Below are 17,811 nucleotides of genomic sequence, written 5' to 3'. Positions count from 1 at the left end.
TTAAAACGTAATAAAGTGAAAATATACCATTTCATTAGAAATTTTGCTTCTCTGTTAATTTGCCAATTGTTTTGTTTTTATTAGCTCATTTCCAATATATCTTTTTTTTTTTTCCCGTAACACGGCTAGTTATAATGTGCTGGTTCTTTAATTTTTTTTGTTCTCAACTGTGATACATAACAATTAATTTTTTTGCCACGATTGTTATTTTGGAAAAAAAATCGTATCTTGTGATACATGCAATGGATCTACACTTATTATTGTCTTCAGGAAGCAATCCTGTACGTTCCCTGTTTCTGAGTAGATGCCTAGACAAATGCTAAAATGCTATCCTTCCAGCCCCACTATTAAAGAAAAACAAGTGGATTTGCCTCCAATACTTGAGGCTCAATTCTGATTTTTATAAAGCAAACCGCGTGCCTCTTACCAAAACGAGTCCCCACTCCAGCTTTGTCGTCATTGAATATGATAAGATGCATGAAAAAGAAATCCCCCATTTTTTCTCCATTTGTATTTAATGGCACCAAGTGGTCCTTGATAGACATAAAGATTCAGTCCCATCCTAGCCTAACTGCACTAAAATAATACCATTGGCTTTAACTTACGCCAAAACCACCAGCCACAGCTTATCCCTGGCTTCCGGTTTCCTCCAATTTTCGGGTCCCCTAGTTCCCTCCTCTCTATATAAGCAATCCCCAGCTTGTCATCTACACCATCGAACATAATTTCCATTGTCGATTACATCTCAACTTTTTCAAAACGTTGTCCATCTTCTAGCTGTTCAGTTCAATCAAAAGAAATAGAGAAATGAGTTCAACAAGCAAAGCTTGGGCTGTTGCCACTAGTATTGCAGCTGTGGAGGCTTTGAAAGATCAAGGATTTTGCAGATGGAACTACACAATAAGATCACTATACCAACATGCCAAGAACCAAGGCAAGTCATCCTCTCTGCCCAAGAAGCTCTCTTCTCCAGTTTCTACTGTGGTTGCAAGTAAAGTAAGAGAAAATCAGAAAGCAAGGCAATCCGAGGAGTCACTGAGGCAGGTCATGTACTTAAGTTGCTGGGGTCCTTACTAGCTAGGCAGTAAACTACCAGCAAGTAACTATGGCCATGCATGGACTGGTTGCAGCATAGAGACAATCGAAGTCTTTCCAAGAGAGACTCATTTGGAGAAACATGACAAGGCCGACTTCTTATGGCGATGGACGCTGGAACCCATCAACGATTATTCAGCTTCTTTTGAATGTTATGCTCTAGCAATATATGTTTCAACCTATTGTAGTCCCAATGAATTGCTGAATGATGGGAGCAAATTCCTTCCATTGCTGCAACAATTTGCAAGTGATGTAAATTGTAATTTTTCAGAATGAAATGGCATTTAAAATGAAGACTCAATTGAATCAATAAGCTAATTACATGAGTGGATTAAAGTCTTGTTCTCTCCTTTTAGCCCATGGGGATTAATTACTGCAACGTCAAAACTTGTGTTCCTTCATGAAACTTGGACTGTGGCAGAGTGGATGAACCTAACACGACACTTTCTACTATAAGTTTATATATTGGGGTTAGGCTGCAGTCAAGTCTTGAGTAACATGATGTAATTAATTAACAAAAATGAAACCGCGTGGGGTTTTCAATGTTGAAGATGCACTGTTTACTTTTTCGAAAGAGATGATTGGATTAAAAGGAAAAAGAAAAGGTAAAATAAATAATGATTTTGAATTTTATATAAAAAGTTTATCTGGGTCTTTTATATTTTTTTGTTTTATAGATTGTTGGTTCTAAATTTAATTTTGATATTAAAATTTAGTTTTTTTTAGTTTTTTTTTTATAAATATCAAAGGAGAGAGGATTCTTGGATTCTCAATAGAGAGTGTAAATTAGTTTTAATAGGTTCTATTTTCATTTTCAGTGACATTTGATTGACGGATTCTGAAAAAAACAAATGTAGTTCGTTGTCTTTGTTTAAAAATAAACTTTTAAGAAATTAAAAAAATAAAGGCAACCAAGGCAGGCTGGGCTGGAAGACTTGCGTGTTTGAGCTTCTTTTAAATTTTTTGTTTTTTTGTTATTTTATATTTTGATTAAAAAAATTATTAAATTTAATTAAGTTTAGAATGTAGGTTACAAGTTTAACAATGTTATTATTTATTTATTTATTTAAATTCTTTTTAGCTTTTAAAAAAATAATTTTTTATTATCGATGATCTATTTTTTTAAACCCCAACCTAAAAAAATATAATTTTAATTTTATTATTTATTATCAATGATCTACTTTTGTTATCCTAGCGTTATTATGATTTTGTTACTTAAAACAAATGTTTTTATACAAAAAAAATTATCATGTGCTTTATTGTTATATAATTAAATGAAAAATAATTTTTGGGATAAAAAATTTATTGAATCTGATGACTAACATGATTTGCGCTGTGAGTTTGACTGGCCGATTCGAGTTGACTTAATTTTTTTAATTAAATGCTATTTTTTTACCGATTTTATTTTTCAACATTAAGTTAATTTAGGATTGAATTTTCAATTTGTTTTTTTTTTCAAGATTATCCCTATAAATTTCATAGGTGAATGCATGTTAACCTAGGTAAATTAAATGTTTTTCTATTTCAATATTAAATAAAAATATCATTATTATTTATAGTTAGAATTTAATTTATTTAAAAAACATATTACTAATATCTAAATAATTTTTTTTTCCTTAAAATCTGCTACAACCCATGGCATAGCGCCGGAGTTTAAAGCTCTGTAAAAGGAATTCACAAGTTAGAACAAATATTTGGAGTAATTATTCATAATCTTTCGTAAAATAAGAAAACCAATATATTTTCTGATCACAGTCCACGTCGTTTCCATATCAACATTATGCATCGCGAGTCATTTTTTCTTTTTTGAACCCCTTGCAACTAAAGTTATTAAATTGGATATGCTAATAACTTATTTTAAGATTTGGATTAAACAAGTTATATAATTCGAATTGATTTTATTAATTAAAATGATATTATTTAATTTACTTTTTAAATTAAGTCAACTTTGAAACTAATTCAATCGGGTGATAATTTGATCGATCATATTTTTTAGTTTAACTAAGTTAATTATCATCTATTTAAAAAAAAAATTAACTTGATTCAGATTTAATAATAATTATCAAAACTTGAGAACTGTTTTTTCCTTAAATTTTACTTATTTATTTATCTTTTTAGTGATATATAGATTGTTAAAAAATAATATAAATTATATTCTGGGACCTCATTTAAGAATTTAAATTATTGGGTTGAAATGGTTTTTTGACATGGTATCAGAGCCTTGATGACCAAGTAGTCACGAGTTCAAATCTTATCATCCCTATTTATTTCATAAAAATCAAGCAAAAAATAATATAAAGTTGTATAAATTTTAAGTTCAAATAGCTTTCATTTAAATATATATATTAAAAAATAATATAAATTATATCTTAATTTTATTTAATAATTTAAGTATTGAATTTAGATGTTTTTGATACGGATGGATTCACAATTATTGTGTTCATGATGTGATCCTATACTGTTTTTGAGTAGACGTCCAGACAAATGCCAAGAATTCTTATCCTTCTATCCCCTCTCATGAACAAAAACCGAGTGCCTTTACCTTTCGTAAACAAGTCCCATTCTAGTTTTGTCATGATCCCCGATTTCCTCCTCCTCCTCTGTATTTTAGGCAGCCAAATGGTCCTTCCTCGTTCAAGAAAGAATGGTCCTTCCTAGGTATTAGATTCATCCCGTCTACTAAATAATACCATTGGCTTTCTCACTTCAGCCGAAACCACCATCGACAACTTGTGCTAGTTTTTGGTTTCCTCCAAACCTTTGGGCCTCTACTCTCTATATAAGCAAAACCTAGGCTTGGTCGCACCATCAAACAAAATCTTATATTACATCTTATCTTTCTCAACTAAAAATTGTCCTTTTTTGTTGTTGTTCTAGTGCAAAGAAAGGGTAAAGAAAGATGATTTCAGCAAGATCGTTCCATCAGAATGCCAAGAACCAAGTCAAGTCAATCTCTCAGGCCAAGAAGCTGTCTTCTCCAACTTCTAGTACTGTGGTTTCAAGTAAAGTAAAAGAAAATCAGAAAGCAACGCAAGCAGAGGAGTCCCTGAGGAGAGTCATGTACTTGAGTTGCTGGGGTCCTTACTAGTTATTTGATAAACTACTAGCTAGCAGAGGAACTATGGTCATGGAATGGTGACAGCAAAGAGGCAATCAAAGAGTTTCGAAGGCAAGATCGACTGCTTATCAACAATCAGATTCTGCTCTAGCAATTGTTTTTAAATGGAATATTGTAGTTTAATGAATTGCTAGATGATGGGAGAAAATTTTCTTAATTTCTGCATGTTGATGTAAATTGTACTTTTTTTGCTGAATTTTGTACATAATCAACCTGTAATGTAAGAGCCTTACTATGATCAAAGTAATATTATAGAGTGCAGTATAATTATCTAGTCAACTCTTTCTCGTTCATATATATGAAAAAAAAGGAGAAATTTAGTAACCAATCCAACCTTTATACAATATAGTTTCATGATAAAACTCGATTAATTAGTAGTTTATGCAATTCTGATACATATATCTAACAATTTTATCAATCAAGGTGTTTTTTTTTTTTAAAAAAAAAAAGGGTAGATGGGACTAGCTTTTCAATTCGTCAATTGGAGGCGGCGGCATTTCAGACTGTGTTTATGTTCTGTTTGTTTATTGAAAAATAAAATGATTTTTGGAAAATAATTTGCATAAAAAACTTGATAAAGATTTCACCAAAACTTAGTATAGCTGCCGTTAATTTGCGTATTCGATCGTGCCCGCAATATCCCAAACATGACTTCATCTCCAATCATCATTCAAGTCGAACTTTAACAAATTAAAGATTAATTTAAAGTTTTGAGTTTTTTAATCTTCAATTTCAAATGCTTTTTGAAAGATAGATAATGTTCAGGACATAAACGGGCGGCCCGTGCCGCCTTAATATTTTTTTCAATAAGATAATGCAAGTGTTATAAATATTAAAAAATAAAATTGAGATTAGGTTTATTGTATTGTTTTTATTCTATCTAATAAGTTTGATTAATTTAAATAATATGAATAAAAAATATAATAATAATAAATAAATTAAAAAAAAACTGAGACTCGAGTCATTAATTTGATTGGGTTAAAAAACTCGGTTAATTTAATAATATAATTTTAAAAAATATCAACAAAAAATAAAACAAAAAATAAAAATAATTAGCTAGCTATAAAAAAATAAGTTGTCAATATAATACTTGGAATAAAAAAAAAAAAAAAGAATAGCCTGATAGACTCACCGTTGCTCTTCCATGAACATCATCTTACCACCAAAAAAAGCTTACCGAGACAGTTCTAATGCCACCGTGAAAGGTTGATGACGACAATGAAAGAGGCTGCACGTGCAATAAGAGCAATAACTTAGAAAGAAAATCAATGAAAAACCATGAAGTAAGCATTCCATACTTATATTTAATCAATTTATTTAATTTAATAAAAAAACATAATTTCTCTCAATAAAATCTAAATCTAACAAAACAAATAACAAATAAAGAGACTCAAGATAACCTGAATTATTTTTAAAACTAATAAAAATTTCTATAGAAAGCAAATAAGAAAAATGAGTTTAATAAAAGCAAACATGTGCGAATCTCTTAAATTTAGGTTAATCCGCCAAGTTCGCAACCTATAAAATCCTAAACTCAAGGTCAATATAGAAACTTAATTTCCAACCAATTTAATGTTGAAAGATGAAATAAAAAAAATATCAATTTAGAAAATTTGTCAAAGTAGAAAAAATAGCAATAAAAAATAAGGATCAAATCTAACATGAAAAAATAACATGGGGATAAAATAGTAAAAAAAATCAATTTTACAGATCATTTTAAATAAAACAAATAGCAATCTAAATAATAAGACCAAATCTAACCTATGAAAAAAATTAAAAGAGAATGCAATTGAAAAACAAATTTCAATTATATAAATTATTTTAAATAAAATAAATAGTAATCAAAAGAACACGAACTAAATATGAAAGAAAAATAAATTAAGGAGTTGATTTGAAAACTTAAAGGGTCAATGTGAAATCGAGGAGGAGAGAAAGAAAAAAAAGGATCATTGGCGTCAAATCAAAAGTTCATTGGTTACATGCACTGCCCAGGGATGGAGGGGCTGTAGAGATGATTTGACTGCTACCCTTAGAAGTCACCATTTAACCGCCAAACACTGCAGCATGCATAACCCAACACAACACGAGAACGATCTATGCGTTGACGCGTGTAATGCATGCATCACCAATTTTTTTAAAAATGTTTATATATTTTAAAAGATCAAATCTATCATAATTTAAATTGATTATAACAAAAAAAAAAAAAAGGATAAAAACACATAAAAGCTCATTGGCATTAGTTAAAGAATTTTTGCTTGTAAGGGTTTATTATTCATTTTACTATGTCTAAAAAAGTAAAAAGACATATTATAAGTCCTTGACGCCAACTCAATAATTTTTTTTCTTTAAGGGCTCTCTAGTTATTTTATTGAGCAAAAAATATATATAAAAAACTAATTTACCCTTCACCATTTTAATAATGACTAATTTGATAAAAATTTCTCAATTGGAACTCTTTATCAAATATAACCCGATCAATTCACACCATTAAAATTTATGCTTAAAATGACATTTCTTAAAACAAATAAGTTCTTGGTTATAATTTTAAAAGAAACTTTCTATGGTAAGACTTAATTTGATAATATCCAATAGATAAAGCACTCAAATGTATTCATCTTCTTTTTTTCTTTTTTCTTCTTCCTTTTCATTTTCAGGACATAGCCATAGATATAAAACCTGACCTGACAGGTTGACCTAGGACCCGGCTATCCAGGGCCTTAGCGGGGTTTTAAATGATATAAACCCGAGCTTGTAATTAGCCTGGTAAAACCCAAGTGATCCGCCGGATCAACTCAAAACTAAGGTAACCTGGCTTAACCCGGGTGAGACCCGAGCTCTCTTTTTTTACATTTTTTTTAAATAAAACCCAAAAAATATAAAGTTAATTTGTGATTACTTGGTCTTATATTTTTTTTTTCTATAACTTACATCCTCATAAAATATTTTTAACTTTTTCATATGAAAGAGCTATATTTATAACCTAAATCCCATTAATTGTTTCTTAATATTTCCATGCACGATAACTAGTTATACATAAAGTTTATATTTATATGAAATGTTCATTAACTTTTCTATGTGTGATAGCTATATATATAATCATAAAAAATATGAAATGTTTATATATAAAATTTACATCTATATGAAATGTTCTATATATATAGTCATAAAATACAAGAAATGTTTTTTAACATTTTCATGTGATAGTCATACCACATCAAAAAGTTAAGAAATTTTTTTTTTATATATTTATATAGTTTATATGTATACTTATCCTATTTTTTTATTTTTTTTTATTTAATATAAATCAACCTAAATTGACTGAAAAAAATAAAAATCTCATTTGTTAGCCGCGTACACCCCGAGTAAGGTTAAATACCTATATACACAGCATCTACCTTTATATTAAAATCTTGAGGATGCCCTCGTGTCCTTTTTCTGGTTTTGAGTAGACACCTAGAAAGAAGTTAAAATTCTATCCTTCTAGCCTCGCTCTTGAACATGGATTTGCCTCCAATAGTTAGGCTCAATTTGGATTTTTATAAAGCAAAATTGAGTGGCCATTAGTGGTGAGGTTGTTTTTAAAATTTTTTATTTAAAAATATATTAAAATAATATCTTTATATTTCTTGAAATTTATTTTTAATATTAACATAATAATTTCAAAAATTTAAAAATCTACAAAACTACAATTCAACGCAAAACATCCTCCTAGTACAAGTCACATCCATGCTTTGTCATGATCGAACATGCTAAAATGTATTAAAAACTCCCAATTTTTATTTATTTATTTATTTATTGTCACTGTCTGCTTAGTGATTTATGCCATCAAGTGAGGGGTCCTTAAAATAATACCATTGGCTTTCTCAAGCCAAAACCACCAGCTGCAGCCTGTACCTAGTTTCTGGTTTCCTTCAAGCTTACGGCCCCTTAGACTCTATATAAGCAAATCCCAGTATACCATTTGAACCATCAAACACGAATTCTCAATTACTTCTCATCTTTTTCAACTAAAAATTTCTCCATTTTTGTTGTTGTTCTACTAGTACAAACAAAGAAAGAAAGTAGAAAAATGAGTTCGGCAAGCAGAGCTTGGGCTGTAGCCGCTAGTATGGCAGCTGTGGAGGCCTTGAAAGATCAAGGGTTCTGTAGATGGAACTACACAATAAGATCACTACACCATCATGCCAAGAACCAAGTGAAGTCAATCTCTCAGACCAAGAAGCTCTCTTCTCCAGCTTCTACTGTGATTTCTCGTAAAGTAAGAGAAAATCAGAAAGCAAAGCAATCAGAGGAGTCACTGAGGAAAGTCATGTACTTAAGTTGTTGGGGTCCTTACTAGTTGATTACTGAACTACTAGCAGAGGAACTATATTCATGGATTGGTGACCACAAAGAGGCAACCAAAGAGCTCCAAGGGACACTTGTCTGAACAGAGATCACAAGGCCAACTGCTTCTGGGTCTGGAACCCATCAACGATTATGATTATCTCGACCAGCTTAATTTATCATCAGCAGCAATTGTATTTCAATCGATTGTTGTTGAATAAATTGCTAATGATGGGGGAAAATGTTTTTAACGCTGCCAGTTCATATAAAAATTGTAAATTTTGAACCTATATATAATGGAAGAGCTTTGAAAGGTTTACAATGATGGAGGAAATCATGATATCATACAGTGGAATATATATATTCTATCATAACATTTATTTAATAAGGCTCTTTTTTGATAAATTCTATTAAAATCTATTTTTGTTATGGTGATAATGTGATTTTTTTGAAAAATAAATTACATAGAGAACTTGATAGGTTTTCGCCAAAATTTAACTTGTGTATTTTGATCATCAACGTCTTTTTGCGTTTTCAAGCCATCTAAACTCATTTTTTTCCAACGCAAATCTCACATCAACAGACTACTCATAACTTTATTTCCTTTCAATATTCACCATTAGAGTTGCAGTTCAGTAAATTATTAAATTTAAACGTTTGGGGTTATCAATGAAATTTAACAAGAAGACAGTTAAAAAAAAAATAAAAAATCTTAAATAAAAATTGTGATAAATTATTAATTTAAAATAAAGAATTTGGACTTGAAACTTATTCCGACCAATTTTCTTGAGAGATTTAAATTTTCACTATTTAATTAAAAATATTCTAATATATATATATATATTAAAAAATTAAATTTATAATCAAACTCTTAAAAATAATTTAATATTAACTTTTAACACTTACCAAATTCCATAGAATGAATTCAAAATCAATATCAATAAAGTTTGGAGTAATTTAGATAGAAACAAAAATAAAAGGGTAAATTGCTATTTTCTAACCAATAAAAATCTTTTTGTTTTTGTGTTTTAAAAGTATTTAAAAAATTAAAAAGTTTTATTTTTTCTTTACTTCAAATTAAAATTTTATATTTTTAAATTGTTTTAATATGTTGATATTAATTTTTTTTTAAAAAAATATTATTTTAATATATTTTTAAATAAAAAACATTTTAAAAAAACTGTTCCATAATCAAACAATAAATGTAGTAAAATCTGCCCCCATTGTTGAGAGTTGAGACCTTGGTTCTGGTGACACATGCAATGAACGCATGGTAATCGACTATTCAAAGAAAATAATGGGATTTTTACATAGGAAAACCGTGTGGTGCTCATCAGCAACAACTCACACGCTAGCCTTTTCATGATTTAAAAAAAAGTGTGCTTGAGATACCATTTTCTAGCTCCGACTTGTAGTTTTTGACATTAATGAAAATCTTATCCTAACACGACCCCACTAATAAAAAACACAAGAAAACATCTCTTTGGCTTCCACTTTGCCTAAACCAGCAGCTAACATCCTGATCTTGTAGGCTCTAGTTTTCTCCCAAAGCTTCTGGCCCCTTCTGTACTGTCTATATAAGCAAACCCCTGCTTACCATTTTCACCATCAAGCACAAAAGCTCGATAGATTATACCTCGTCTTCCTGAACTAAAAGAGCCTCCATCCTTCTGTTCTAGTACAGAGAAGAAAATAGAAAAAAAATGAGTTCAACAAGCAAAGCTTGGATGGTAGCCTTTGGTATTGCAGCTGTGGAGGCAATGAAAGATCAAGGGTTTTGCAGATGGAACTACACAATTAGATTATTACACCATCATGCCAAGAACAAAGTTAGGTCAATGTCTAAGGCCAAGAAGCTGTCTTCTCCGACTTCTAACGTGGTTTCAAGTAAAGTAAGAGAAAATCAGAAGGCAAAGCAATCAGAGGAGTCACTAAGGACCGTCATGTACTTAAGTTGTTGGGGTCCCTACTGAGGTTGTTGTGGTTATAGATGACAAAGATCAAACTGTTTGTAGAGTTCCCATCAAAGATTTTGATCAGCCATGATCAGATTCTACTCCAGGACCATCAATTGTAAATTAATCTGTCATTTTTTGTTTATTAAATTATATAAATCTTTAATCTGATTATAAACTGCTATTCATGTATTGATAAAAAAAGTTACTTAAATTTTATTTTTCACAACCTATATTAATTTGAAATTGAAAATAAATTATAGACGATTCCTTTTATATGATAAATTATAACTTATAGTATTTTATTAACATTTAATAATATTATAAATATCAATAATATTTTTTTATGCTGAAATTAGTCATGAGCTATTTAAAATAGGATATCTGAAATAAAAATAAAAAATAAATTAACGGCGCCTTGAATTCAGAAAGTAATATATATAGCACATAGGAAAGGTATTATTAAATTTTCTTAAAGAAGATCCACTTAGGTGTAGTTAGAGAGAGGCTAGAGAGAAAAGATACGGAGGGGTGGTGCTCGATAGCCATATCACCGGCATCCACCATTGGATGAGGCCAAGATTTGGGTATGTTGTGCACCTCATCATTGTCTTCATTCTGACCGAGGGATCATCCATATCTGTCGCCGTTTGAGAAATCTAATTGTTTGAAGGTTTCTGGAAACCCCCCCTCAGACCTGTCAGCGTCGCCGGCTGATTTCTCATTCTTCTATCGTTGGATCAACACGAATTTTGGGTATGTTGTGTGTCCTTATAGTTCCCACATCCTGACTAGAGCGATCGTTTATATTTGAATCCACTAGAGAAATCTTACCGTTTGAAGATTTCTGGACAAACCACTCTCGGAACAGTCAGAGCCGCCGGCCGATTTATCCCTTTTCTACCATTGGATCAATCTGAATTTTGGATATGTCATACGTATGGTTTTATTACACATGCTGAACGGTGGAGATGAGATGAAAACCTTCCAGCAAAGTGTTATGCATGTTCAACAGTGGCTCGTCAATCTCAGGTCAGTTTTGGTCTAACTCCGATCTAGGGAGATCCAACCGTTAACGTGAGCTGATATTTGGATATGTGCTGCATAAGATGTGTGTTTAGCTTTGTACCGTTGGGATTTGTTATGTTTTGAATTGTTGGTGAGTAATTGTTGTTTGAAGCTCTGCCCAAAATCTGTCATGGCTTCCAATCCAAAACCCCAAACACCCAAAGCTAACACCACCCCTTTAACCACTAAACATCCCACAAACCAACACCCAAACACCCAAAACACAGCCTCCCCAATGCAGGTTTGGTTTCCAAAATCCCATGAATCAATAAACAATCAAAAATCCCTTTCCAACAGCCACCTTGACCCAAAACAACAACCACCCCCTGAACACAATCACAATATTCCTAGCCCAAAGACCCAGAATAACCACTCCTTTAACATTTCAGTGCCACAAATTTACTTTGAAGGGTTCCCAATATGGGTCGATTAACATCGCATAAAGACTTCTTTTAACAAGTTTGGCTTTGTACTCAAACTCTATGTATCCAGGCGTGTCAACAAATCAGAGAGTCTTTTTGGTTTTATAACAATAGCATCAAACTTTTCTGATAAAGTTTTGCTAGAGAGTGTGAATGACATTTGATTTGAATGTCACAGACTAAAGGCCAATTTCGCCAGACACTCTAAAAAGATTCCAATAGAGAACAAAGCTACCGATAGATCAAAACCCAAAACAACTATAGGAGTGCCTATTAGTGAAAGACATCTCTTTAGCCAAGCATAATCCTCTTAGTACCTCCTATTAGTGAAAGACATCTCTTTAGCTTGTGGCTTGGCTAGTCATGAGTTATATGTTTTGGACTGATCAAGGGAGAGTTTTTCAAAGTAATCTTTTGGTCCAGAAGCCACGGACAGATGTATTTGTTCCGCTTTTCCTTCACTGAGTACCTCTTTGTAACTTTTTACATCTCTTTCACTAATAGGCACTCTTATAGTTGTTTTGGGTTTTGATCTGTTGGTAGCTTTGTTCTCTATTGGAATCTCTTTAGAGTGTCTGGCGAAATTGGCCTTTAGTCTGTGACATTCAAACCAAATGTCATTCACACTCTCTAGCAAAACTTTATCAGAAAAGTTTGATGCTATTGTTACAAAACCAAAAAGACTCCCTGATTTGTTAACATGCCTGGATACATAGAGTTTGAGTACAGGGTCAAACTTGTTAAAAGAAGCCTTTATGCGATGGTAATCGGCCCATATTGGGAACCCTTCAAAGTAAATTTGTGGCACTGAAATGTTAAAGGAGTGGTTATTCTGGGTTTTTGGGCTAGGAATATTGTGATTGTGTTCAGGGGGTGGTTGTTGTTTTGGGTCAAGGTGGCTGTTGGAAAGGGATTTTTGATTGTTTGTTGATTCGTGGGATTTTGGAAACCAAACCTGCATTGGGGAGGCTGTGTTTTGGGTGTTTTGGTGTTGGTTTGTGGGATGTTTAGTGGTTAAAGGGGTGGTGTTAGCTTTGGGTGTTTGGGGTTTCAGATTGGAAGCCATGACAGATTCTGTGCAGAGCTTCAAACAACAATTACTCACCAACAATTCAAAACATAACACATCCTAATGGTACAAAGGTAAACACACATCTTATGCAGCACATAACCAAATATCAGCTCAAGTTAACGATTGGATCTCCCTAGGAGTTAGACCAAAACTGTCCTGAGATTGACGAGCCACTGTTGAACGTGCATAACACTTTGCTGGAAGGGTTTCATCTCATTGCCACCGTTCAGACTGTGTAATACACCCATACGCATGACATATCCAAAATTCAGATTGATCCAACGGTATAGAAGGGAGAAATAGGTCGGCGGCTCTGACTGTTCCGAGAGTGGTTTGTCCAGAAATCTTCAAACGGTAAGATTTCTCTAGTGGATTCAAATATGAACGATCTCTCTGGTCAGGATGTGGGAACTATAAGTACACACAACATACCCAAAATTCGTGTTGATCCAACGGTAGAAGAATGAGACATCGATCGGCGACGCTGATAGGTCTGAGGGGGGGTTTCCAGAAACCTTCAAACAATTAGATTTCCCAAGCGGAGATAGATATGGACGATCTCTACGTTCAGAATGAAAAAAATGATGAGATGCACAACATACCCAAATCTTGGCCTCATCCAACGGTGGATGTTGGTGATATGGCTGTCGGAGCACCACTCCTCCTTATCTTTTCTCTCTAACTTCCACAAGTTTAGTGTCGCCTAGGTGATCGCAACACGCGTTTCTTCCATCTAGTTGCTAACTTCAGGAGGGCTAAAAACCATCTCCTGAAAGTGGTTCATAATGGTTTTGTTGTTGAAGGCTTACCGGTCATAAAAGATGTGACAGTTAGCTTCTTCTCCAACTTATTTAGAAGCCCTGATAGATTCCGAATTGGTTTAGGGCCTGTTGGTTTTAAAACACTCTTGGCTTTTTCTTCAGCTAGCTTGGAGCGAGATATCACTTTGGAAGAATTAAAGCAGAGTATTTGGGATTGTGATGGTAGCAAGAGTCCGGGTCCAGATGGTTTCAATTTCAAATTCTACAGGCTTGCTTGGAATTTCATTGCAGATGATTTGTTAGACCTGGCCAAGAATTTCTTCAAAACAGGTAGGCTTCCAAAATGAGTCAATCATGCTTATATCCTTCTAGTTCCGAAGACAGCTTCCCCGGTTGGCTTCAAAGATTTCAGGCCTATTAGTTTGAATCACGACATTTACAAGATAATGACTAAGGTTCTTTCTAGCCGTCTGAAAGTGGTTATGCATGACCTTGTCAATGAGAATCAAACAACTTTCTTGGCAGGGAGGCAAATAATTGATGGGTTTTTGGTTGCCAATGAAGCAGTTCATTCCTTGAAAAGATACAGAGTGCCGAGCCTTATCTTTAATGTGGATTTTCACAAAGCTTTCGATAGTGTGCAGTGGGATTATTTAGAGCAGGTTATGAGGTACATGGATTTTGGTGAAAAATGGATTAATTTGATCAACACTTGCATCTCCACTGCAAAATTATCAGTGCTGATTAATGGATCTCATTCTAAGGAATTCTTGATGGACCGTGGGATTTGCCAAGGTGACCCCCTTTCTCCATTTCTTTTTCTAATTGCAGCACAGGGATTATCTGTTTATTTCAAAGAGTAGCTACAAATGATCTTTTCAAAGGTATCCCTTTTGGAGACAGCTTTTGCCTTAGTCGCCTACAATATGCAGACGACACTTTGATCTTCATGCCTGCTAATCTTCATATGGTCAAAACAGTTAAAAGGATTTTGTTGTGGTTCGCTATTTGTTCAGGTTTGCACATTAACTTCCATAAAAGCTCTTTAATTGGCATAAATGTTGGGGAAGATACTTGTGCTAGTATTGCATATTCAGTATTTTGCAGATTTGATTTCTTGCCTTGCTCTTATTTGGGCATGCCTTTGGGATCCAATCCTTAAAGATTGTCTACATGGAAGCCTATTATTGAGAATCTCATAAGAAAGTTGAGCATGCAGAGAGGTCGTATGCTTAGTATAGCAGGGCGTATTTGCCTAATCAAAAGTGTCTTGAGTTCGTTGCTAGTCTATTATATGTTTTCTTTTCTTATGTCGAAGGGTGTTTGTAATATACTAACATCTATTCTTTGAAGATTCTTGTGGTCTGGAGTGGCGAAGCAAAAGAAAATTTGCAAGGTGCAGTGGCGTATTATTGTGAAAGCTAGAAAAGAAGGAGGCCTTGGGTTGGGTTCTTTAATGTCTAAAAATATATCCATGTTTTTCAAATGGATATGGAGGCTAAGCTTACCAGACCATGCCTTATGGAAACAGGTAACAACCCATTTTTACTCCCCAACTTTCGAGAATGGAATCCCAAAATTGCATGGTCATATTTCCCTATTTTGAAAAGATGTTTTGTCAATCTTAGATCCAAATAGTGTTATCAGCTTAGTATTGCGTGAAAACATTAAATTCATGATTGGAGATGGATCCTCCATTCTCTTTTGGTCTAACGTGTGGATAGGATCAAATGCTTTGCGTAGCATTTTCCCTAGGCTTTACCAAAAGTCTACTATTCAGAATGGTTTGGTTAATGAGATGGGTCAATGGGTAAATGATCATTGGCAATGAAATTTGGTTTGGAGCAGGAACCTCTTATCTTATGAAGAGCAACAATATCATCATTTGCTCTCAATGTTGGAGCCAACGATAATTCGACAAGGAAAAGATGACAAACTTATATGGCCATATAATTCTGATGGAAGCTTCTCAGTTAAGTCCTGTTGCACCCTAATTGATAATACCTCCTCTGTGAATGATAGAGTTTTCGAAGCCAATGTTTGGATTAAAGGGGCCCCTCCGAAAGTTCAGGTGTTTCTCTAGTTGGCAGTACAGGGCAAAGTTAGTACAAGAGCTTTTCTCCATCACCGGAATGTTTTGTCTGCCACACAAGCTTTATGTGTCTTTTGCAGCTCAAATTTGAAAACCCCAGAGCATCTTTTTATATATTGTAACTTTTCTAGGAGTGTTTGGATGAAAGTTTTGGATTGGTGGGGTATCCAATGTTGTTTACCGAGAACACTTGACTCGCTGCTTCTGCAGTGGCCCGAAATGGTACATGGCAAATTCCAAAGATCAGCTTAGAGACTAATTTCAAATAGTACTATTTGGGGTATTTGGTTGTTGAGGAACAAAATTGTTTTTGAGAAGGGAACTATAAACTTGTTTGATTGTTTCTCCACCATCCTTCATCGGGTTGCTATTTGGTTGCATACTCTGGATTCAAACTTCACTTATACAAGAAATGACCTCTTAAGATCTTCTGATAGCATCAAATTGTGGTGTAATAAGAAATCTTAGGTAGTCTTTTTGTTGTTTGCTGTAGTAGATCAATTTTTTTCTTTCTATATCCTTGTATTTCACTTTGGTTATTAGCTTTATGGCATTTTCAATATACTCTCAATGATTATTAAAAAAAAAAAATAAATCAATCTGAAGAATCCCTGAGAACAGCATCTTTGGTGTTCTTAGGGATCGCCTCTCACCTACCAGTGATCATGACCCTAATCCTTATCTTAAAATTCCTTTTCCACTCGCCATTGCTTCCTTGTTGATTGTTATCCTATCACATCTTTAACTATGATGATTAGTCCAATGGCAAGATCCAAGGGAATCCATCCTTCATTGACCATGTCAAAAGATTTGTAAGAGTAAAGTCACTTTCTACAAAGGTTGTGTGACTAGAACCCAGCAGGCCATCTAGTGCCAAATGCGTCTGGTTGGGTTAAATCATTGCCCGCAAAATATTTTGAATGAATCACCGAAATGAAATCATGGAAGAGAGATGCTTTTCTTGCAAGAGGGCCACATGGGAGCATCAGTGTGTGTGTTCCCGTGTTGTTATTTTAACGTTTCCACAAGATCATGTTTCCAACATCATAGCAAATCATGATGTTTTAGATGCTTTCTTCGGGTCTAAAGTCTATTATCCATTTTTTTAAGATAAAGCATATATATATAAATAAAAAGTAAGTGTTATGTTGTTTTTTAAAATAATTTTTCATAGAAATGTATTAAAATAGTTATTTTTATTTTTTAAAATTAATTTTTGATACTTGTATATAAAAATAATAATTTGAAACTAAAAAATTAATAATAATTTTTTTAAAAAAAAACAATTAGACTGTAATGCTAAACGAGTTATATTTCTTAAAGTAATAAAATTAAAGAGAGTCTCCATTTGAAAGCAAAAGTGACATCCAAGGCTCATTTCAAGCAAAAGTAAATTTTTTAATTTTTCATTGAGACAATAAAATTTTCTTTGGTGTGCATCGTTATATATAATTTCCCTCAATGTATTTTTGGAGTTTGATTCTAAAATAATTTTTATAAAGATTCCCCAAGTCTAATATAAATTTCCTGAAAAATATACTGTAAATTAATAGGATATATGGACTGGGTAGATTCTAAAAACCAAAAAAATGGAAGCATGTGAAAAAAAAAAAACCAGATTAGAACGTGTTTGTTATTGCATTAAAAATAATGTTTTAAAAACTCTTAAAAAACTTTACTTTGATTTTTTTTATTTTTAAATTGTTTTAATATGTTGATTTATTTTAATATATTTTTAAATAAAAATTATTTTAAAAAATAATTACTAAATCTATCCCCTAGATAAGTTTAATTAAGTTTTGATCTGCTAACCTAATCAAACTAAATTATACCTTATAACAGGTTGATCGAGTCTAAGTGTGTGTATAATATTGTGGTATAAAATATTTTTTAAGAGTATTT

General features: G+C 32.7%; 3 protein-coding genes across 3 annotated transcripts; all 3 read left to right on the top strand.

Moving 5' to 3' along the window:
• Positions 1–701: 701 nt before the first annotated feature.
• LOC18108626 (uncharacterized) lies at positions 702–1,389 on the top strand. The gene has a single exon (XM_006371571.3). The coding sequence runs from the start codon at positions 808–810 to the stop codon at positions 1,075–1,077; it is 270 nt and encodes an 89-aa protein (XP_006371633.3). The 5' UTR covers positions 702–807; the 3' UTR covers positions 1,078–1,389.
• A 6,763-nt stretch (positions 1,390–8,152) lies between these two features.
• On the top strand, positions 8,153–8,861 carry LOC18108624 (uncharacterized). Its single transcript, XM_006371569.3, has one exon. The coding sequence runs from the start codon at positions 8,283–8,285 to the stop codon at positions 8,550–8,552; it is 270 nt and encodes an 89-aa protein (XP_006371631.2). The 5' UTR covers positions 8,153–8,282; the 3' UTR covers positions 8,553–8,861.
• Positions 8,862–10,058: 1,197 nt separating this feature from the next.
• LOC18108623 (uncharacterized) lies at positions 10,059–10,676 on the top strand. The gene has a single exon (XM_006371568.3). It carries the CDS (start codon positions 10,243–10,245, stop codon positions 10,510–10,512), a length of 270 nt encoding a protein of 89 aa, XP_006371630.1. The 5' UTR covers positions 10,059–10,242; the 3' UTR covers positions 10,513–10,676.
• Positions 10,677–17,811: the final 7,135 nt, after the last annotated feature.

The sequence above is a fragment of the Populus trichocarpa genome, chromosome 19 (genome assembly GCF_000002775.5).
Source record: "Populus trichocarpa isolate Nisqually-1 chromosome 19, P.trichocarpa_v4.1, whole genome shotgun sequence".
NCBI classification, from domain to species: Eukaryota; Viridiplantae; Streptophyta; class Magnoliopsida; order Malpighiales; family Salicaceae; genus Populus; species Populus trichocarpa.
Note: the sequence above shows the minus strand (reverse complement) of the source record. Positions and strands in the feature narration are given on the sequence as shown.